Source organism: Cotesia typhae, unplaced genomic scaffold (genome assembly GCF_013202065.1).
Source record: "Cotesia typhae breed Kobodo isofemale line unplaced genomic scaffold, CoteBio_Ctyphae contig_5, whole genome shotgun sequence".
Classification (NCBI taxonomy): domain Eukaryota; kingdom Metazoa; phylum Arthropoda; class Insecta; order Hymenoptera; family Braconidae; genus Cotesia; species Cotesia typhae.
Window position 1 is genome coordinate 10594078 of NW_027423757.1, and position 21440 is coordinate 10615517.

A 21440-nucleotide genomic window follows, 5' to 3' on the forward strand; every position below is an offset into this window, starting at 1 on the left:
TATTATTGTTATTATTATAATTTTGTAAACAATATTTTGCATAAAAAAGCTTGTTAACCAGGTCCGCAATTATCAGATGACCCGATTTACTTTTAAAAAGAATGTAACAAAAAAAATTGTTCTACCTGTCCCTTTGTAGCTTTTTCTATTCTTTTAAAAACTCTTGCTGTTACAATCGTATCTCGTTTCTCGCTCGCAGGTTTCGCTCATTAACTTCGTAGCGTCGCTCTGTGGCGCGGGCGGAATTCAAGCCTTCAAAACAATGCGGACCCTAAGGGCCCTAAGGCCACTCAGGGCGATGTCTAGAATGCAGGGGATGCGGGTATGTAGCCCACCGTCTCAGTCGACCTCGTCTTATTTATTAATGTTGTTATTACGATTTATTATTAATTATTAATTATCATTATCCTTATAATTGTTCATGATTTTTATTCACAATCAATTTTTTTATTAGACACTAGAATTTTTAAATTAGTACTTCATCGCGTCAATTGCATCAACATTTTATATTTAAATATTATGCAATTCACTCAATTATTTAAACACTTGATTTGTTATATCACTTTACTCTTTTATCATGTAACTGAAGTTCTGAACGTTTGAAAATTTATTTTTTTATTTAATTCTATTTTATTTAATTAATTAAAAAAAAATTTTTTTTTTCAATTTTGGAATCAAAATTAAGCTTTAAAAAAATTTTTCATGACCTAGATAAAAATCTAAAGAAATTATAACGTTTAGAACTTCAACTACATCTGCAAGGGTAGCTAATGCTTTGCTAGAACACAATTATAAAAATTAGATTTTATTTATTTTTAAATATTTTATTAAATTAAGTAAAAAGTAAAAATAATGCTGCGCATTTTTAGAAATTTATTTAAAATTAGATTTAGTTACTTTTTTATAAAAATACACTGACAACTGATAAGGTCGCTGAGACATTGGGTTTAAAACATAATAATCATGCCCATACCCCGACACTTGTATCCACTCAAACTACTTTTTTTACTTATCAACAACTCTATTGCATGGTATTGCCTTATAGTTATAATTCATAATAATTATTATTATTTTAATTAAATGTAGGCAAGCATGTTTCGCTCAATGTACGTACCACACCAAAATTAACATAGACAATAGCGAAATGTAAAATAAGGCATGAATACATTAATACCACATAAATTTGGTATTTTTTTTGCGGCTTTAGCAATTAATGTCATGTGCCTCAATGCTTCTTCATTCATGTGTTTAATGAGATAAATAATATATATGTAAATTAACATCATGCAATTGAATTGCAATTTCTCTACACATACAAGAGTTGTTTTAAACTACAGCTATTAAAGACACGATAAGTTGCTTTTAAAAATTAAATGGATAGAAAATAAAAACACAAACACAATGCTCTATAAAAATAAATGTAGAATTTTTTATTGAGCTTACCATTAATAAGCACAATTGATCGTTCAAGTATTCAATTTTTAAAATAATTATGAACTATAAAAAAATTAAAATTTTGCTTTATTAAATAATGACTTTTGTTAAATTGCATTGTACTTTGTTAAATATTGATGTTTTTTAAAATATAAGCTCATCCTGATGTTATACTTATCAAGAGCTTTCATTTGAGTACCCACATGCATTTTTTATATATTTTTCATATATACATATATATATATATATATATATATATATATATATATATATATATATATATAAATATATAAATATATAAAATATATGAAAAATTGATGTGGGTACTCAAATGAAAGGTCTCGATGAGTGTAACATCAGAATTAGCTTATATCTTTAAAAATATCAATATTTCACAAGGTAAAAGGTCATTTCTTGAGAGACAAAATTTTTCTTATTCTCTTAATAATATAGATAATTAACTGAAACAAAAATTTCTATAAAGTATACTTGAACCGTCAATTTAATTAGTGAATTATTTTATTTTTTTAAAACAGAATTTAAAACAATAATATTTATCTAGGTGGTCGTTAACGCGCTGGTCCAAGCTATCCCGTCCATCTTTAACGTATTGCTCGTCTGTTTGATATTCTGGCTTATTTTTGCCATCATGGGTGTCCAATTGTTTGCTGGAAAATACTTCAAGGTAGTTATTTATTTATTTATAATATTTATGCAAAGTATTGATTATTATTAATGATTTTTATTATTTTTTTTTTTTTTTTTTCAGTGTGTTGATATGAACAAAACGACACTCAGTCATGAAATAATACCTGACCGTAATGCCTGCAAAGCTGAAAATTACACCTGGGAAAATTCACCAATGAATTTCGACCATGTCGGAAAAGCTTACTTGTGTTTATTCCAAGTGGCTACTTTCAAAGGTTGGATCCAAATAATGAACGACGCCATCGACTCCAGAGAAGTAAAACATAGCTTCTTAGATTTTTAATTAATTAATTAATTAATTTATAAAATAAAATAAAAATATTTTTTGTAATTTTAGATTAACAAACAACCAATCCGTGAAACAAATATCTACATGTATCTTTACTTTGTATTCTTCATAATATTTGGATCATTTTTCACTCTCAACCTGTTTATCGGAGTTATCATTGATAACTTCAACGAGCAGAAGAAGAAAGCCGGTGGCTCGCTTGAGATGTTCATGACTGAGGATCAAAAGAAATATTACAACGCGATGAAAAAAATGGGAAGTAAAAAACCACTGAAAGCCATTCCACGACCAAGGGTGAATTTTTATGTTCTTTCTTTTTTTTTTTTTTTTTTTTTTTAATTTTTTTTAAGGTAGTTCACTCAGAACTGAATCAATGTAATTTTAATTTTTTTAAAATAATTTTTTTTTTAATAAAAAGTATTCTATGTTACTTCTAATACCTCCAATATTATTAGTAATTAATAAAAGAAAAATAACAAAAATAGCACAAACTGTTTGTCAGGAGTGAACTACCTTAATGAAGAAATAATAAAATAATTTTTTCTTCTTATTTTTTTCAGTGGAGGCCACAAGCAATTGTGTTTGAAATAGTGACAGACAAAAAGTTCGATATGATAATCATGTTGTTCATCGGTTTGAACATGTTAACGATGACACTCGATCATTACCAACAGACTGAAACATTCAGCAATGTGCTTGATTACTTAAACATGATATTCATTGTGATATTCAGTAGCGAGTGTCTGATGAAGATTTTTGCTCTACGTTATCACTACTTCAAGGAGCCATGGAATCTCTTTGATTTTGTTGTTGTTATATTATCAATATTAGGTAATATAACGTAATGATTACTTCAGTCGTATGACCCTACTGAAACGAAATCGTTAATGCCTAACGGTGGCCCTGTTTGCTTTCCCATGCACTGAAAAATTTTTTTACTTAAAAATTAATAAGAAAAAATAAAAATAATATTTTTTTTTTTAATAATTTGATTAATTGCATGAATTGATTTTTTTTTTTGAACCGCACTGTTGAAAAACACAATAAAAAGTGAACAGGTTATCCCAAAAAAACGTTTCAATTGAGTCGCAACGACTGATCATTGTCATTACGTTATGTAGCCTTACATTGACGTTGTATATACAATTATATGTGCTTCAATGTTATTCTATTCTCATTTCAATGCATCAATAAGCCTCTCTCTCTCTATCTCTGAAGACTTTCGTCTAATCTCATAGTCATTTATAATTATACACAATTTTGCGTTTTTATAATGACTATTGAGCAATAATAATAGACTGTATTGTAAGTATGTGTAGCATGCCGAAAACGGTAACATTAAATTTGACAAATAACCCATACACGTTGGGTAAGACATTATTTATAAACAATATTAATTAATATATAATATACATACTTAGTTTATTTTATTATAAAGATACTCTGACAAAACATACATTTTTTTTGTATACATTCAAACAGTTAGTCAATTACTGGAAAGTAAATTGAAATGCACACATTAGAAAATTTAATAAAATAGTTAGATTGAGAGAAAATAAGACTTTTAAGAAATTATAATTAATAAAAATCAATAAGCCATAACTAGTGGCCTGCATGAATTAGTTTTTGATGCATCGTGAGATAGACACGATATTTTTATTTAAATAGGAATTTAAATTAATAGGATATTGACGCCCTTTTTTAGGTTTGGTCTTGAGTGACATTATTGAAAAGTATTTTGTCTCGCCTACGTTGCTTCGAGTGGTGAGAGTCGCCAAAGTCGGACGAGTACTGCGTCTAGTAAAAGGTGCCAAGGGAATCAGAACTCTGCTGTTTGCCCTGGCTATGTCATTGCCAGCGCTTTTCAACATCTGTCTGCTGCTCTTCTTGGTCATGTTTATCTTCGCGATCTTCGGAATGTCTTTCTTCATGCACGTTAAAGACAAGAGCGGTCTGGATGATGTCTACAACTTCAAGACTTTTGGACAGTCGATGATTCTGCTGTTCCAGGTAGGATATTAATGATACACTGAAAGAAAAAATTTTTTTTGAAAAAAAAAAGTAATGTTTTAATAAAAAATTTATTTGTCAAAAATTTTAAACAATTTTATTTTTTAAATGAAGAAATAAAAATTTTTCTCACAGTAATTTTCTTGTTGAAAAAAAAATTTTTTTTATTTTGGAAAATAAAAAAATAAATTCTTTAAACAAGAAAATTTTACTTATTCTCATAATAATCTAGATTAATTTTTTATTACAACATTAGTAATTTTTTTTTTTTTTTTTTTTTTTCAAAATAAATTTTTTCACTCAATGTAAATAAAAAATAAGATAATAAAAAATGAAATACTGAATTATTAAATAAATTTGTAGATGTCAACGTCCGCGGGATGGGACGGCGTGCTCGACGGTATAATAAACGAGGAGGACTGCCAGGAGCCGAACAATGAAATAGGTTATCCTGGGAACTGTGGCTCGTCGACAATAGGAATTGCATATCTGCTATCGTACCTCGTCATCAGCTTCCTAATCGTCATCAACATGTACATCGCGGTGATATTAGAAAATTATTCACAAGCGACAGAAGATGTGCAGGAGGGATTGACCGATGATGACTACGATATGTATTATGAAATATGGCAGCAATTCGACCCGGACGGTACGCAGTACATACGATATGACCAGCTCTCTGACTTCTTGGATGTATTGGAGCCCCCTTTGCAAATTCATAAGCCGAATAAGTATAAGATCGTGTCGATGGATATTCCCATATGTAAGGGCGACCTTATGTTTTGCGTGGATATCCTCGATGCACTCACAAAGGACTTTTTCGCGAGAAAGGGTAATCCCATTGAAGAAACGGCAGAGCTGGGAGAAGTACAAGCCAGACCTGACGAGGTCGGCTACGAGCCGGTGTCGTCGACATTGTGGCGTCAGAGAGAGGAGTACTGCGCCAGGCTGATACAGAACGCCTGGCGCAAACACAAGCAACAACGACTGGGCGGTCCCAGCGAGGAGAGTGATGATCCAGACATGGACCCTAGAGTCAGACAGACTGCGGTCCTCGTTGAGAGCGACGGATTCATCACCAAGAATGGCCACAGGGTGGTCATCCACAGCCGATCGCCTAGCGTCACATCTCGAACAGCGGATGTCTGATTGTCACTGCGGCAGCCGTCATCATCACTACCCCACCGTTGACCATTACCAACACCACCACCACCTCTCAGCCCACCACCACTAAAACCACCCGTCAACTCCTCCTATTATTAAATCTCACTGTCGTGCTGCTGCTATCAAATTCAACAGCCTTAAACATATATTAATAAAAATTAAATATAAATATATATATATACATCCAATATATACATATATATATTATTAACTAAATAAAATAAAATAAATAGTTTTATAAGCAACGTGACGTTGTCCTCGAGTTGCCTTTCGTCGGACCACTGCAAAAACTGTCACGTATTCTCGCCGTTAAAGAGCGATCGTCAGACACTTGGATCGTCAGTCCATGTTTATAAAAATATAAATATAAATATAAATAATAATAATAATAATTAATAATTAATATTAATAATATTCAAGTAAACCTCGAGCACGCCTCGATGTGTGTATTGTTGTCCAAAAAAAAAAAAAAAAAAAAAAATAGTACATCTAATTCGAGTACACGATTTTACTCGATTGACTTTCGTGCCCTTCCCCGACGGTTACTTTTCGCTTGCTTGTGTTCTATCTGCTATTATTGTAACTTATCACTTTTTATTTTATAATTATTATGTATTATATATTATTATGACTTCTGGCAGCAAGAATACATCGTCATAATCATCCTAAAAAGATACATATGTCGCGCTTCTTACTTGCTCACCGAATTCGCTTCCCCTAAATATGGATTCGGATGACCAAGGCACTGTTAACTTACAACAAAATCAACATCTTGTAATTAAAAAATTATCAGTGATAACATTTATGTTAATGTGTTTATCGAAGCGCGATTTATCGTATTAATTCATCTGTAATAAGTGTGTGAGCGACGTAACAAGAGAATCGAATTGTGTCTCGACGAGCACCATTATCACCTATCATCTCGGCCGATTGTCCGATTGCAACATTCAACAATTATAGACATTATTAATAAATATATATAAAAATATATATTTAAAAAAAAAAAAAAAACAAATCTATTGTCTCGGCCGCTTTGTTCAGTGTTTTTTACATTTTTTTGTTATTCTCGTTATTTATTATTATTTTTATTATTGTCATTATTATTATTATTATTATTATTATTATTATTAATTGTTATTGCTATTATTATCATAAGTATTATTATTACAATTTTTATTCTTATTACAATTATTATTATTATTATTATTGGAACTATCATCTTCATGATGTTGAATTAATAAAATCACGCGTATATATAAATAGTATGTATTATATATTCATATATATAAATATTGTGCAAATTTAGTTTATATACAGACAATTTAAATTGAAAGTCTCATGTGTGATTTTAACGGGAAAATTAATTAATTTTCATTTAACGAATCTCATTTTCTCGTTTACCATCAATGTAACGCAATCTCGCAATCCATTAATAAATTGTATAACTCTAGCTTTTTCTATTCGAGTGAATGATTGTAATAATTATAAATAAATAAATCATACATTCGCGAGTTTAAATAAAAATTCAGAAATTAAATCATTGAAAAATTAAAAAGTAAATTACGATAAAAAAAAAAAAAAAACTCGCGGGTATGTTTTTTAGTTTGAAATAAAAATAATTAATAAAGTTAATTAGGTGAGTGCTTAAATGTGAAAATGCGTTATAATAATTAAAATAATTACACTCAACGATTGCCTGCATATTTATTAATCATTAATTACGAGATTGAAGTTACTGTGGAATAAATTGTGAGATAAAATTTAAAAGACAAAAAATATATTTAAAAAAAGAAGAAAAGTCTTGCGCGAGTATATAGCAACGGATTAATTAGTTAATTAATTCATTAATAAAATAAATAAATAATTATAAATGCATTCTAAGTAACTAATTAATTAAAAGTGTAAGATAGACGTATTTGATGGAAAGCTCTCTCGTATAATGAGCCCTCGTCGCATGCAAACTATCGGCTTCATTTTTTTAATTTTTTAATTATTCTTTTTATTCAATTATCGCGTATTTTATTATTCATTTTATTCTTTTACAACTTTACAACACTCTTGAGACAGCAATTTTAAAATTTTCCAGTGTCACGGTAATATTTAACACAGAGCACAATTGACTTTTAATTAATTACACCGAATAAATTGACGTTGACTTAATTACCCTTTATTATTAGTATTATTTAATTAAACTTAGACTATACATATTTAATTATCGATTACACGTATAATTATTTTATATTTTAATTATTATTTAATGCTAATTAATCGTATGAATTAACATTTAAAAAAATAATATCGCTTAGTTAATATACACGCTGATTTATCACGTTGCTATATTTCTATTATATTATTTGTGTATTTATATTTTATTATAGAGAATTTATTACTTTGTTATTATAATTATAATGATGGAAAATAAATTTTATCATATAATATGTAATAAATAAATAATACGAAACGCAAGACTCTTTTGTTACTGACTTACAGGCTCTAGCGAATTGTTAAAGTTAATTTTTATAATTTTAATTCATTAGTAACACAAGTCTCTTGCATTATCGTTATCAATTTAGGCTTAATTAACTTAAAAAAAAAAAAAAAAAAAAAAAAAAAAAATTAAACTAAATAATTAATAAATAAACATCTATATAAAAAAAAAAAAAAAAACACATTGTAGGATAAAAAATGCTTATCTTACAACAAGCAACCAATGTTCATTACTCTATAAGCTATAGAAGCTCAAAAAAAAAAAAAAATAATTAAAAATCATTTAAAATTAATCATAAAAAAATTATTCTCACTATTGAACGTTATATCTGCTTATCAAAATACTTATTGTAATTAGAATATTTATCATTATCAACATAAATTTAACATTGACACTTTTTTCTACTATATTAATACTCTATAGTCTTCTCTCCTCAAATTCATCAATATATCAATAGTAGATTTTTATTTATTTATTTATTTATTAATCAATCAATCAATAAATCAATCAATCGAATAATTTAATAATAAAAACGATTCCCGCTTCGCCACTCTATCGAATTTGTTACAACGGAGGTTTCATCCTATCATTTAAATGTTTTTAATGATAAATAATTTATAAATTTAATTATTTGTACTATTTATTAATTTTGTAAGTGAATAAATGTGAAACCTTCTAATTATCGACGAGATTGCTTTGATTGCAACATTATGCTCGGAAGTAATACAAAATTAATAATAATAATAATAATAATAATAATAATAAAATTAATGATAATGATAATAATAGTAATAATAATAATAATGATAATGATAAAAAAATTATTTATTAATTTGTAGATGTTGTAATATGTGCAAATAATTCTTATCACGTCATTTATACGCATTAGCTTAAAAATTCATGCATATATATAATCATCAATAGAAGCAATAAGTAAAGTAATATTTATTATGATAAATAAATAAGTAATAATAAAAGTATTTATTTATTAAGTGTTGTATTAAAATGATCAAGTGATTTTTCCCCAAATCATCTTAATCCATTTATACGCGCTTAATAAATAATTACGCAAGTTTACTTGCTAATAATAATGACATTAATAATTATAAAAATAATAATATTAATATTAATTGTAATAACAATAATAAATAATAATTAATAGTAATTAATAACAATAATATTAATATTAAAATAAATAAAATCCTCGATATTTCCACATTTAACGATTTCTAGGTAAACTTCGCGCGTGTATGATATTAAAATATATAAATAAACACTATGTGATTATCTGAAGGCTTTAAGTGTGTATATTTTGAAATATCAAGGAAAGAATTATTTAAATAAATAATAATAATTATTATTATAATATGAAGGGAAAAACAATAAAACGAATAATAAAGGAAGAATATTATTAGGCTCGAGCTAGTTAAATTGTAACTTCCCCTAATGAAGAAAACTTAGCTCGTGTTAAAAAAAAAACAAAATTTGTCAAGTGTTTTAATATTTTTCCTGGCTGATAAAAAATGTTTATAAGTGATTTTATCAATTATTTATAAATATATATACGATGAAGTATATAAATTTATAATATTTATCAATAAATAAGAATGTGAAGAAATAAATTTGGCTTATTAATTAATCGGTAGTAGCGATAATGGGGAGAGTATGTGTATCGTTTGATAATATCGTTTTATCTATATAAATCTGTTGGCTTGTATTTATAAATATTTAAAAAAATTAAAAATTTTAATTTTTGTTTTTAAATAAAAAATAAAATTATAACAAATATAAATCTTGTAACGCTGAGAAAAATATAAATATAAATATATATATATATATATATATATATATATTATAAATCAACGTACTTTCTCCGTGAACCGATACTGCCGTTATTCATAAGTTATTGTCACAAATGATTATTAAAAAAATAATAAATAAATTTAAAAATTAGATGAATTGTACGGAGTGGAGTAAATAATTAATTAAATTAAAATTTTAAATGAATATGGGTAGAAAAAAATTGAAAGATATGTAAACTCGTTGAACGAAAGAATTACTTGTACTTTAAGTGATTTAAGAGAAGAAATAAATATTATAAATAAATTAATATAATATTAATATTAATAATAATAATAATAATAATTATTATTATAATAATTTAAATTATAAATATAATTATAATAATAATTTGTATATCCGGACTGTCGATAAAACGAGATATCAAGAAGCACCTTTGAGCTTTCTTACAATTTAAATTTTTTCAAAATCTTTCATTGCAATCATAAGATAATAAATAATAAATAATAAAATGATAGACAGTTATTAATGTAATGTGCAACGCTAAAAAAAAATCAGAGCCTGTCGGCCAGTAAATTTAAAAGCAACTGCCATATGGGTAAAGCTAGCAAAATCAGCTGAGAATCCAATTTTCAACAAACCTAGCTACCAAATTATTGATAAACTTAAAAATAAATAAATAAATAAATAAATAATAATATTAAATAAATCACACAATAAAATGATTACCACAAACGATCAATATAAATTGAGATACTGTCCATTATTAACATGTTCTGTTAAATTTACGAACTGCTGTACTGTAATGACAAATCTGTAAAAAAAAAAAAAAAAAATGAAGTAAATTTTATTGGTATGAAAAAAAAATAAATAAATAAATGAACAAACAAAGAAGAATATACTTAAACCAAAAATGATAAATTCAATGAGATAAATAAATGAAATAAATTTAAAAGGCAAAAACCAAAATAAAATATGAGTTATTTGCACAATATTATAAATATTAATATGTTTATTACGATTAAATGAATTTTAAGAGCAAATAATGCAAAGAAAACGTTGTTAAATAATTAATACAAGATGATGAATAAAAATTAAACGAATAAAATAAAATGAAAATAAAAAAACGAGCAAAAACAATAAATGATTTTTGTCAAGGATTGATATTGGAACAAAATATGGAAAAAAAAAAAAAAAAAAAAAAAAATTTGTTTGTTATTAATTATAGTTTAAACGATTCGTATATTATTAGTTACTGTAATTATGTAATTCCTACGATTAATATAGTTAACAATTAACAAGTTGTTACCGCTTTGTTATACACAATATAATTAATATATGATAAGATTATAAAGTATGCCAATGCATCGTTGATTGGTCCTTTAATTTAGGCTATAATACTAGAAAATAATGTCTCTACTATTTTTTCTAACTTTTTTTAATTTTAGCTATTATTTTAGTTACTTCTCATCGCTAGTGTATGCGTATGTATATTTATAAAAATCTATGTACGTATATATTTGGCTTTTTCTTCTTACAATCCAATAATCGGTTGGTTGATTCGCATGGCCGAACGGATGAACACATTTTACAGAAATATTTTCAATAAATGATTAAAAAAAATCTAGTGCTGTCATTTGTCCTTGGTTATTTTTTATTTTATAATTAGCTGACCCAGACAAAAAAAAAAAAGCTTTTACATCGTTTTACTGTACATTATCAACGTGTCTTTTAATAATAAATCAATAGAAAATTTTATTATTTATTATTATTTTTAATTGTAGAAAATAATACATTATTTTAATTATATTTAGTTTTTATTTAGCGAGTTTGAACCGTAGTCTCTTTTCGGGCTGCGTCTTGCAACAGCTGAGTGTCTACTTCATCGTGCGGCAATTGGACGTATCGCACGACAGATCCTCGGATGAAACAATTTTTTACTGATTGCTAAATCATGGAACAAGAATTTATTCTATATTATTAATTATTTCACTTTATTGATTAGACAGAGACATTTTTTTTTAATCAATAAAAAATATTAATACATTTACTTTCATACCATGTGGGGATATTTATCTGGATCTGTGACACTGATATCAGTTAATTTAATATTTAAATACTGATCTACCGAATGAAGAGTACCGCAAATACTGTAAAATAAGTAAGTTTTAATTATCAACACTTTAATTATAAAATTAATTTTTTTTTTAATGAATTTTGATCATTAAAATGATAGTCAGCCAACAGCTATCAATTTAAAAATTTTTTATACCAAATCAATTATAATAAAAAAATAATTTGAAAAATTTTGACTTATAATTTTTTTTTAATTTTCACACCTGAAATTTTCAATTAAATTTTTTTTCATTATCATTTAATGGCTAAAAAATGATATAAATTATGAAAAAATGATAAAATTTGTTTTTAACAAATAAAAAAATTTTTTTTATCATTTTGTAATGATTTTTTTAATAAAAAAAAATTCTAAAAATTTTTAGATGTCGGCTGACTTAATTTTCAAAATTATTTTCAGCTGTCTATTGTACCATCATTGATAATGACCATAGAGTATAAATTTACACCGGAGTTTATTTATACCGGAGAATGATTTCAACTCTAAAAAATTTATAAATTAAAAAAAAAATCATTAATTACCTGAGATCATTTTTTAGTTCCACCACGACGTCCTTACCGATCAGAGATTTGAAAAATGAATAAAACAACTGTAAACAAAATATAAATAGATTAATTCATTATGTTTTGATTTGACATATAGGTTAGAGTAACTAATTTTATTATTATTTTTGCATTAAAAATATTTACCATGATTTTATAGATTTGTTAAAGATAGTTTTAATAATTAGTTTATTTACAACTAAGTTAGCACAAAAAAATGGAGTAATCGTATGAATTATTCTATTTGCACTGTACTGTTTAACAAGCGCAAGTAATGTTTACCGCGAAATACAATTAATTGTGTAATAAAGTGAGATTCTATGTGACCGACAATATTTGTCTGTTCAATTGTTGGTATAATAGATAAAAAAGTAAATTAATATGAAGCGGGTTATTTAATTTAACAAAAGTTAACCTCAAAAAAAAGATTAGTTGTTAAACGAATGATACAAGCGATAATTGACAGTCAAATAATAATAGTTATAAAAAAAAATAATATTATTACAATATTTAATTGTGACGCATCTGACTGTTTTGATTCAAGAAAAGAAATTATTTTCTTCTCTGTGCTATTTCAAGAAGAAAATTTAAACGAAGAATATCGTTAAAGAAGACAGGATGAAAAATAATAAAAATAAAATTAGCAGACAGCTGACAATTTTCAGAATTTTTTTTATGACATTTAATTTAGCTGTCACTTGATAATTTTTTAATTTTCTTTAAGAAAAAAGTATTTTTATTATTCAATTATATTTATATTTATTTGGGAGTATATATATATATATATATTCACCAGTAAAAAATTAATTTTGGTTTCGACTTATTCAAAGATTAAAATTAATTATAATTATATTACAACTAGTTGATCGATAAAATATAAATCAATCAAAATAAAATGAAGAAAAAAATATTTTAAAATTCAAACAGATGTTTTAAAATTGATTGACATATGGCATCGGATAATTCATATATTCGTCATAATTCTCACTAGGCTTTGTTACAGGTGGATTGTAGTAATCTTTAACAGATACAAATTTGGCACCTCCAAAAGTGTCAAGCACTACGATGAAGAATATTTTTAATTTAGCAAAATAAAACTCGTGATCTAAAAATAATAAAAATGAAACATTATTATAAACATCGACAAGGTAACAAATACATTTTATTTATTTATTTTAATTAAAAAAATTTACCTCTTGGCATGTACTTCAAGCTAGGATGACGTCCGTAAATTGCTTCCCGCGCAACAACGTACTCCGGTGATTTATGATCAATCTATATTATAATTATTAAAATAATTAATTATTTATAATCTGTCTTAAACAATTTTATCTGCAATAAGTAAGGGATACACACCGCTTGAACTTTTCCGCTTAAAATAGTTCGCGCGCACCGCGGATCTATTGGTTCCATTTCTTTGTGAGTACAATAAGGACCTTGAGCCAAGGTCACCATGAGCGTCGCACGTGCGTCTTCCTACGATTCGAAAATAGATTAAAATTCCTCCTTTCACTTTAATAATGCTTACCGTTATCACAGTGATCTTACCACTAGACTTTGATTTAAGCATAAATAATTTAATTACATAATAAAAAACAAATATTAAATAATACATACTTTCAGGTCTTTTGATGTAAAGTCCAAGGGAGTGAGGAACATGTAAGGAACTCCAGATCCGTTACCACGCGGTCCATCGCTCAAAGCTACGACATTGGCAAACGGAAATGATGCTATTCCCTGTTGTCTGCTGATAGTAGCGACGGAGGTCCAATCTGTGGATCATAAATCAATTATTTTAGCTCTAGTTATCAAAAATCATCAACATGAATGATCCTAAAGTTAGCCGACGTTTTTCATTTTTAATTTTTTTTTTTTTTTTTTTTTTTTTTTTTTTTTTTTTCGTTAACAAAATTAGAACTAAAAAATATTTTTTTTTAATTGCAGTTAAAGATTTTCAAGTTTTTAATGAATGAAAAATTTTTTTAAAATTATTTTATAACAATTTTTTCATTAAAAAAAAATCTAAAAATTTTTAGATGCCCGCTAACTTAATTTTCATCAACATGAAGACTAAAAAAACCTGTTTGATACTTACTTGACTGATTAACGACATACCGGCCCACCAAAGCCGGATGATCCTCTGGAGGTAAATCATCACCAGGTGAATCACTTATTTCTTTGGCTGAATATGCATCAAATTCAGCACTTTCTCTTTTTGAATCATCATCAGCAAAACCAAAATTATTATTTTTTTTGTAGTGATTATTCAACTTGCTAAATTTCTTCCACTCTTGAAAATCTCTGCACTCTTCATATTTTCGCCAAAGTTGCTCATCATCTTCCGAGTTCCATGGTGAATATCGTTTTTTCGCGTTGGCAAAATTTACTTGCGAATAAACAACAAAAAAAAAAAATGATGCAAAAACAAGCAACTTAAATTGGCAACTCATTGCAGTTCAATGAAAGAAAAATGTAAACGACTAAATTAGAAGTTCTTAAAAGAACGTGATACGTGACAAACGTTACGAATTCCGGTTACTAATGACCGTGAGAATTAGTCAAGAATCATGTTTCAGATCCGAGAGAGACAGACATATATGTCTATCAGTATCATCATAGAATAAGCGCGTTTGATTTGACTGGGACAATGATGCCATCGGCATTTATAATATATCTATATTCATTTTATCTAGTGAATTTAAGTTTCAGTAAATGCCAGCTTGCTTTTTTAGCAGCGCACTGATTTGATCATTTGAAACAGTTACATTAATTTAATTTTTTATTTTTCAGTCTCATTATTTATTTATTTATTTATTTAAACTCTTTTTTTGCTTCATACACCAGGTTTACATCAAGTAAATTTAATTTTAGGTGAAGAAAAAAAAAATAAAAATAAAAAAGCATTAAAATTTTGTTAGAATTGAATTAAATTAAATCAATTTCATTTATTTTATAGGTTCCAATTTTTATCAGCATAGAAAAATATCTCTGAGTAATTATTACAAGACGAAATAAAAATTACACTTTTCAAGAGACTGGTGGTGATTAATTAGAAGCAGTCGTTTAAGCGATGATACAAATGATGTGATTAAAGTGTCAAATAATTCGAGGTTTGAGAAATTATCGTTGAATAAATTATTAATCATTCTTCTTGTTACAGTGTATATTAAATACTTATTGACGTCCATACATCTACATATCGGTCAACAAACCGTTACAAGATAAACTCAAAAATAAAATAAATAATATAAAATTACATTAATTTAAATGAAATGCTGGATGTAATCAAGAGTCACATTAGTCATCAACCGATGACTAACTTTGGGTGAATAGCATCTCCGAGGAGGGATTTTTAAATAAAAAAAAAATCAGAGTGCTCGTGGCGAAGGCCTGAGTTTGAAAATCCGAAAGAATGTAAATTCAATGGAAGTAGTGGAGTAGACTGAGGAAGTAAACATAAAGGTAAATGTAAAGTATAAGTATAAATAATATATAAAGGAACGAAACTGGCACGATGTCCGGGGCGTCCAATGGGCAGGTCTCTATGTATGTAGGTCATCGTCTAACTGTTTCACGTACCGTTTCAATCCTCAGCTACTCCCTCGTCATTTATATCCCGCTTATAACGTCTCTTTTATGCCTGGTTCAACTGGTAACTCTTCTTGTTCTTGGTCTTGCTCTTGGTCTCGGTCTCGCTTTTGATCTTGCCTCTTTTTCCACTGTCACACGTCCTTTTCTCAATCTTTTCTCACTTAGTTTACCTCTCATTTTTCTTCAACCACTTCCTCTATCTCAGGTACCTCCACTTTCAGCTCCTTCTATTTAGTCGCATTTGCTCTCCCTCTCACCCGGCGGCAATCAGCTTCGAAAGCAACGGATGCACTACTCCCAGCTCAGTCGTCTTCGACAGCTTACCAAGGACGCTTAACGTTACCCAAGTGTCTTTTATTTCGACCGATCCAACGAGTCGAGAATAAAAGTATCCTGAGGATGCTTCCGCTCGTACACACGTCAATGGACTTTTAATTACCTGTGATTCAACATTTTTGTTTTATACTTACAAGTATTTATTTATTTATTTATTTATTTATTTACAACAGGTAAATTTATTTACATTTATTTATTTATTTATTTAATTATCCTTTATTAAACTTGACATTCGAATATTGAAACCTGACCTGGCCTGTGTCCTACTTCAGGACCAGGCTATTAGTCTGCATGTTAAATTTAATTTTCAAATCACGTTCTGCTTGAAGTAACTCGTTGAATAATTTTACATAAAGTCGGAACAATAAATAAAAAATAATTATTGTTTTATAATTTTAAAATTAGTATTTTGTAATTTTATTTTCTTAAATTATTTATGAAAATTAATTCAGCAGATGATTTAATAATTTTGGTGACAGCTGAATTATTGCAAAAAAATTGACATGTAGAAATTTAAAAAAATAAAAATTTTTTTTTAAAAAATTTGTTTGCTAAAAAAAAATTAAAAAATGGTAAAGTAACTGCTAACTCTAATGTCATAAATTATTTAAAAATACAAAAGAAAGGAAATAATAAAAGTGTTGACATTTATTTTTATTTTAGACGATGGAGAGACGTCACCTGAGAATAATGTTGAAATTATCAGCATTTTTTCTGGGAATTACCTTAGTTGCTGGAGACTCATTGATGGGTGGACACTTGGACAACAAAAAATCATCAACGGAAACCGGAAATTCACTACGTTATAGAATTTTGAACGGTCCCTATGCTTTTAATGGCGGGCAACCGTTCTCCCTGGAGAAGGATCCCGTTACTGGTCAAATCGACTTTAATAAAGCGCCGCCGTTGACGGCATATAATTATACCGGTTCATACGACATTAACAACACCGAGGATGAAGATGATGACGATAATAATAATACCAACAACAACAATGACAGTAATAACGATGATGACAGTCAAATGGAAAATGAAGAAAGCGAGAATGGCCAAGAGGAAGCAAATGACACACATTCAGCCTCAATCGACGATGAAGATCAACAAATTCCAAACGAAATAAACCCTTACTCTCCGAGTTTTCATGACTTTTTAAATTTACCTGTACGGTATTCTGACCACGAAAAATATCACAGCGATAAATACCCACTTATATCCAGCTCGTATGCAAACACAAAAGTCCAAGGCGGCAACGGGAACTCGGCTTACAACGCATACATTATAAATAATCACAAAAATTATCATGCCGGTGGCGAGGCTTCGACTTCCCAGTCGTATTCAATGACCCGTAAGCCTTACGTACCGAGAATCACCACACGGAGGCCAAATACGACTGTCAGGACAACTCCGTCAACTTCCACTACTGTCAAGCCCAAGCCAATTATCAGAACAACAACTACTACGACCACTATGACTACAACAACACCTAGACCAACGACTACAACCACCACGACCACTCCAAGTACAACCACTAAAAAACCGACCACTGAACCAGTTACTACCTGGAAGCCTTCCAAGTTATCACCCATCATTAACAGGTATGACATTGATTACGGTGACGCATTATTGCCGATTGAAAAAATTCAAAATTCAGCACCTGGTAACAGAGATGAAATATTAATTCACGAAGACAATGACAATGACTATGAAGATCACTACGAAGAATATTTAATGGTTGAATCTACTCCAAGAACAACTACTACTTCTACTACTTCTACTACTACTACTACTACTACTACTACTCCTTCTACAACTACAATGACAACCACCACAACAACTACCACAGAGGCTCCAACGACCCAGACGACACCAAGACCAGACCCCGTAAGAAGCTCTGAAAATCTGGAACCAAAACGACCTGTCCTGGTGAATAATGTCAGCGAGGAAGGATACGGAGAAACTAATCTCGAAATGAACCGTCCGCAGTTGATAAATCTTAACGGTGTTGGAGATAATGATTACCCAGGTCACGGTATGAGTCATCCGAGTTATTCAGGACTTGTTGTAGAAAGTGCTAGTAATGTTATCGTGCCGCCTGATCAAGACACAATATCATTTGTCCTAGGTAATAAGCAGAATGTCCAGGGTACTTACTACGCTCACGGCAGTGCGATACCTGAGTCTCCGTACGGAGACGTAGGATCTGTCAGGCCGCTGGAAACAGGTCACACTGTTGATTTATCAATTGGACGGCCGACGATAGCGGCTCCTATCATGAATGACGGACACCAGTATCCTAATCAGATGGCTCAGGACCGGTACGGGTCTAATGATAACGCGCAAAAGTGGTGGTACAATAATGAACACGCGGAGAAATCACAGAGTGTCACTGAGAAAGTTAAAAATGATAACATCAATGTAGTTGCTGGGTATCGTGTAGTATTTCCCACTTCAGCTCCGGAAATTTCTTCAGAAGTCCCCAGTTCTGAGACTTTGGGATTATCAACGACGGTGATACCGTCTCAAGAGCTCGGACTCGGAGAGCTTTCTGAAATTCTTACACCACCAGCGATAGATGCTTCTAGACCCTTGATTTTGGGCCAACGACCTGACTATCATCATCCGCCTTACCATCATTATCACCGCAGACCTCCACCAGAAGTTCCAGCTACGCATCTGCGTCTCCCGTTGGCTCCCAATGAAAATAGCTATAAAATTCGCCAGAAGCCCAGCAGCCTTCCGAATATTCTGCCGCAATTCCGTCCCGGGTCTCAGCGACGAGGCAGCGAGGTAATTGGGACAATGCTTGTGTCTAACCCTGGAAAATATCCGTCGAGAGTTACAATTAGAGGAGGTCCACCGCCACAGCAACAGCCTCTACCGCATCATCGCGGTCCGCAGCGACCAAGACCATTGCCACCATCACCGCATCTTCAGCCACAATCCCATTTACCACCCCAACCACATTTACCTCCGCATTTACCTCCAGGACATATTTCACCACCGTCGGCATATCTTCAGAGATTGAGCCCGCCTCCACCTCCGCCAGTCCACGCATTAAGATTGCCTACACCTGCTGCGTTGATTGGTAATCCAGAAATTCATAGTCCAGTGACGGAAAGTATTCCTCTGTCTAAAGATTCTCCTTATCGTCGCAATGGAATCAATAATAATATCGAAGGAAAGTTAGACGAACGTAATCGACTGGCTTTTGCAAACAACCAGGCGCTTAAGTCTCGGCTGAATGATGAAGACAGTGAAAAATTAACTGCTGAAGCTCCAGCTATGCCTCCAAGAGCTCCGCTGTTCACCAAGCGAAAAAATGGAAACTCTAGCGTAGCAACTCTGCAAATGATTCAGCATCTGGGAGCTAAATCTTCAGAAAGTGGTGAAGATAATGAAGGTCAGGGTAATAGTAATCATAATGATGATGATGATGATGATGATGATGATAATGACACAGCAAATCGTCGCGGTGATGAAGCTCCGGTTTACGTTGTCTATCCGGTGAAAGGTTCCATAGATATAAATGATGACACGGATAATTCTGCAGACAAGCGGCCGATGGATGAGAGCGTTGTGATTGGAACTCATGGGCCTCAGAGACCTTTACCTCCAGAAAATTTAACTCATGATGAAGATGACGATGAGACAGTGCCGAGTGTCCCGAGCTTGCCCGTGCGTTTGGGTTCGGATTTCCCGTATGCTCTTGAGAAACCTGATCCTTCTTTATTTATAAATCAAGTCCATGAAACTCCGTTGCTTGTACCTACGGAGCAGCATGAACAGCAGACGGAAGATGGTCCCTTTGATGACAAATCAACCAGCAATCAAGACGGGGATGCAAGTATTAATATTATACCTTACTTACAAGATCATCAGCCATTTGCTATCAAACCCAATGCCATTTCGACGACTCTTCAGCTTCTTTCTGGCTCTTCTGGCTCGTTGTCATCATCCACGTCTTCGTCCACTGCGAATCCTATCGCTTATGTTTACACACCAACGATGCGGGCTCCAGTTCGGAGGCAAAATGAATCTTATAAAAGAAACCCGATTCTTTTGCCATCGCAGCAGCCGTCCAGTTCATCCAGTTCTGCTCCGTCGCCGCAAAATTTCATGGCGCCTTTTGTAGCGAGTCTCAGTGCGGAAATGCCTTCGAAAAATGGATGGAGCGTCGTAACGGGTGATCATTTTATTCCTAAGACGGAGTCCAATGATAGGATTGATAAGAATGAAGATAAAAATCATGAGGATGAAGTTCATACTGATGCTGAGGATAAAAAAGATTCTGATGAGCGTAATGGTAGTAATAATACCAGTACTATGAGTTCTATTGGTGAAGATGATAAGAAGAATAATGAAGAAATTGAAGATGGTAATAATAAAAATATTTTTGACTCGGATAATTTTAAACCGCAATTGTTCAGTGGGTTCCAGCCGATATTTAAATTTCCTTCTGAAGAAATGCCGGGAGGTATGACCCATGCTGATCCTACGATGATGGAAAAACCAAGAGGTACTGAATTTGATCATTGATTTAATTGGTATCAGGCATCTTGATCCTTCGACAAAATATCCCAAAAAAAAATATTTCCGGACAAAATATCTAATAAAATCCATGATAAAAAGGCACAACACGTTTTATTTTGGGGATATTTTGTCCAAGATATTTCGTCGGAGGATCAAGAATTATGGAACCAATTAAATTAGCAAAGACTTACTTGAATTAGATACTTATTTTGAAAGAAGAAATATAATAATTTTAATATTTATTTATAAAATATTTTTCATTTATCGACTGATATTTTATAATAGATAATGATGTGGAAACTGAAATTTAAAAAACAGTTTAGATAAATAATTTTGTGATCTCTGCACAATTATTAACACATTGGTATACATATAATATAAAATATAAATAATTATTTTGTATATGATGATATT

General features: G+C 30.0%; 4 protein-coding genes across 4 annotated transcripts in view; 2 read left to right on the forward strand and 2 right to left on the reverse strand.

Moving 5' to 3' along the window:
- Para (sodium voltage-gated channel paralytic) overlaps positions 1–10819 on the forward strand; it is a 36629-nt gene extending 25810 nt beyond the window's left edge. Inside the window, exons 27-33 of the mRNA XM_074248273.1 lie at positions 200–322; positions 1997–2119; positions 2204–2398; positions 2480–2725; positions 2992–3262; positions 4137–4441; positions 4805–10819. Of these exons, the coding sequence (XP_074104374.1) occupies positions 200–322; positions 1997–2119; positions 2204–2398; positions 2480–2725; positions 2992–3262; positions 4137–4441; positions 4805–5590 (2049 nt within the window). The 3' untranslated portion in view covers positions 5591–10819. The remainder of the gene's footprint in view (positions 1–199; positions 323–1996; positions 2120–2203; positions 2399–2479; positions 2726–2991; positions 3263–4136; positions 4442–4804) is intronic.
- Positions 10820–11641: 822 nt separating this feature from the next.
- On the reverse strand, positions 11642–13276 carry LOC141530895 (U6 snRNA-associated Sm-like protein LSm2). Its single transcript, XM_074248275.1, has 4 exons — positions 12717–13276; positions 12549–12616; positions 11953–12043; positions 11642–11840 (listed from the first exon to the last, which is right to left on the reverse strand). Exons 1-4 carry the CDS (start codon positions 12717–12719, stop codon positions 11715–11717), a joined length of 288 nt encoding a protein of 95 aa, XP_074104376.1. The 5' UTR covers positions 12720–13276; the 3' UTR covers positions 11642–11714.
- Positions 13277–13467: 191 nt separating this feature from the next.
- Positions 13468–15112, reverse strand: Creg (Cellular Repressor of E1A-stimulated Genes). Its single transcript, XM_074248274.1, has 5 exons — positions 14665–15112; positions 14187–14341; positions 13926–14045; positions 13763–13844; positions 13468–13674 (listed from the first exon to the last, which is right to left on the reverse strand). The coding sequence occupies exons 1-5, from the start codon at positions 15017–15019 to the stop codon at positions 13502–13504; spliced, it is 885 nt and encodes a 294-aa protein (XP_074104375.1). The 5' UTR covers positions 15020–15112; the 3' UTR covers positions 13468–13501.
- Positions 15113–17066: 1954 nt separating this feature from the next.
- LOC141531365 (uncharacterized) lies at positions 17067–21328 on the forward strand. The gene has a single exon (XM_074249147.1). It carries the CDS (start codon positions 17163–17165, stop codon positions 21030–21032), a length of 3870 nt encoding a protein of 1289 aa, XP_074105248.1. The 5' UTR covers positions 17067–17162; the 3' UTR covers positions 21033–21328.
- Positions 21329–21440: the final 112 nt, after the last annotated feature.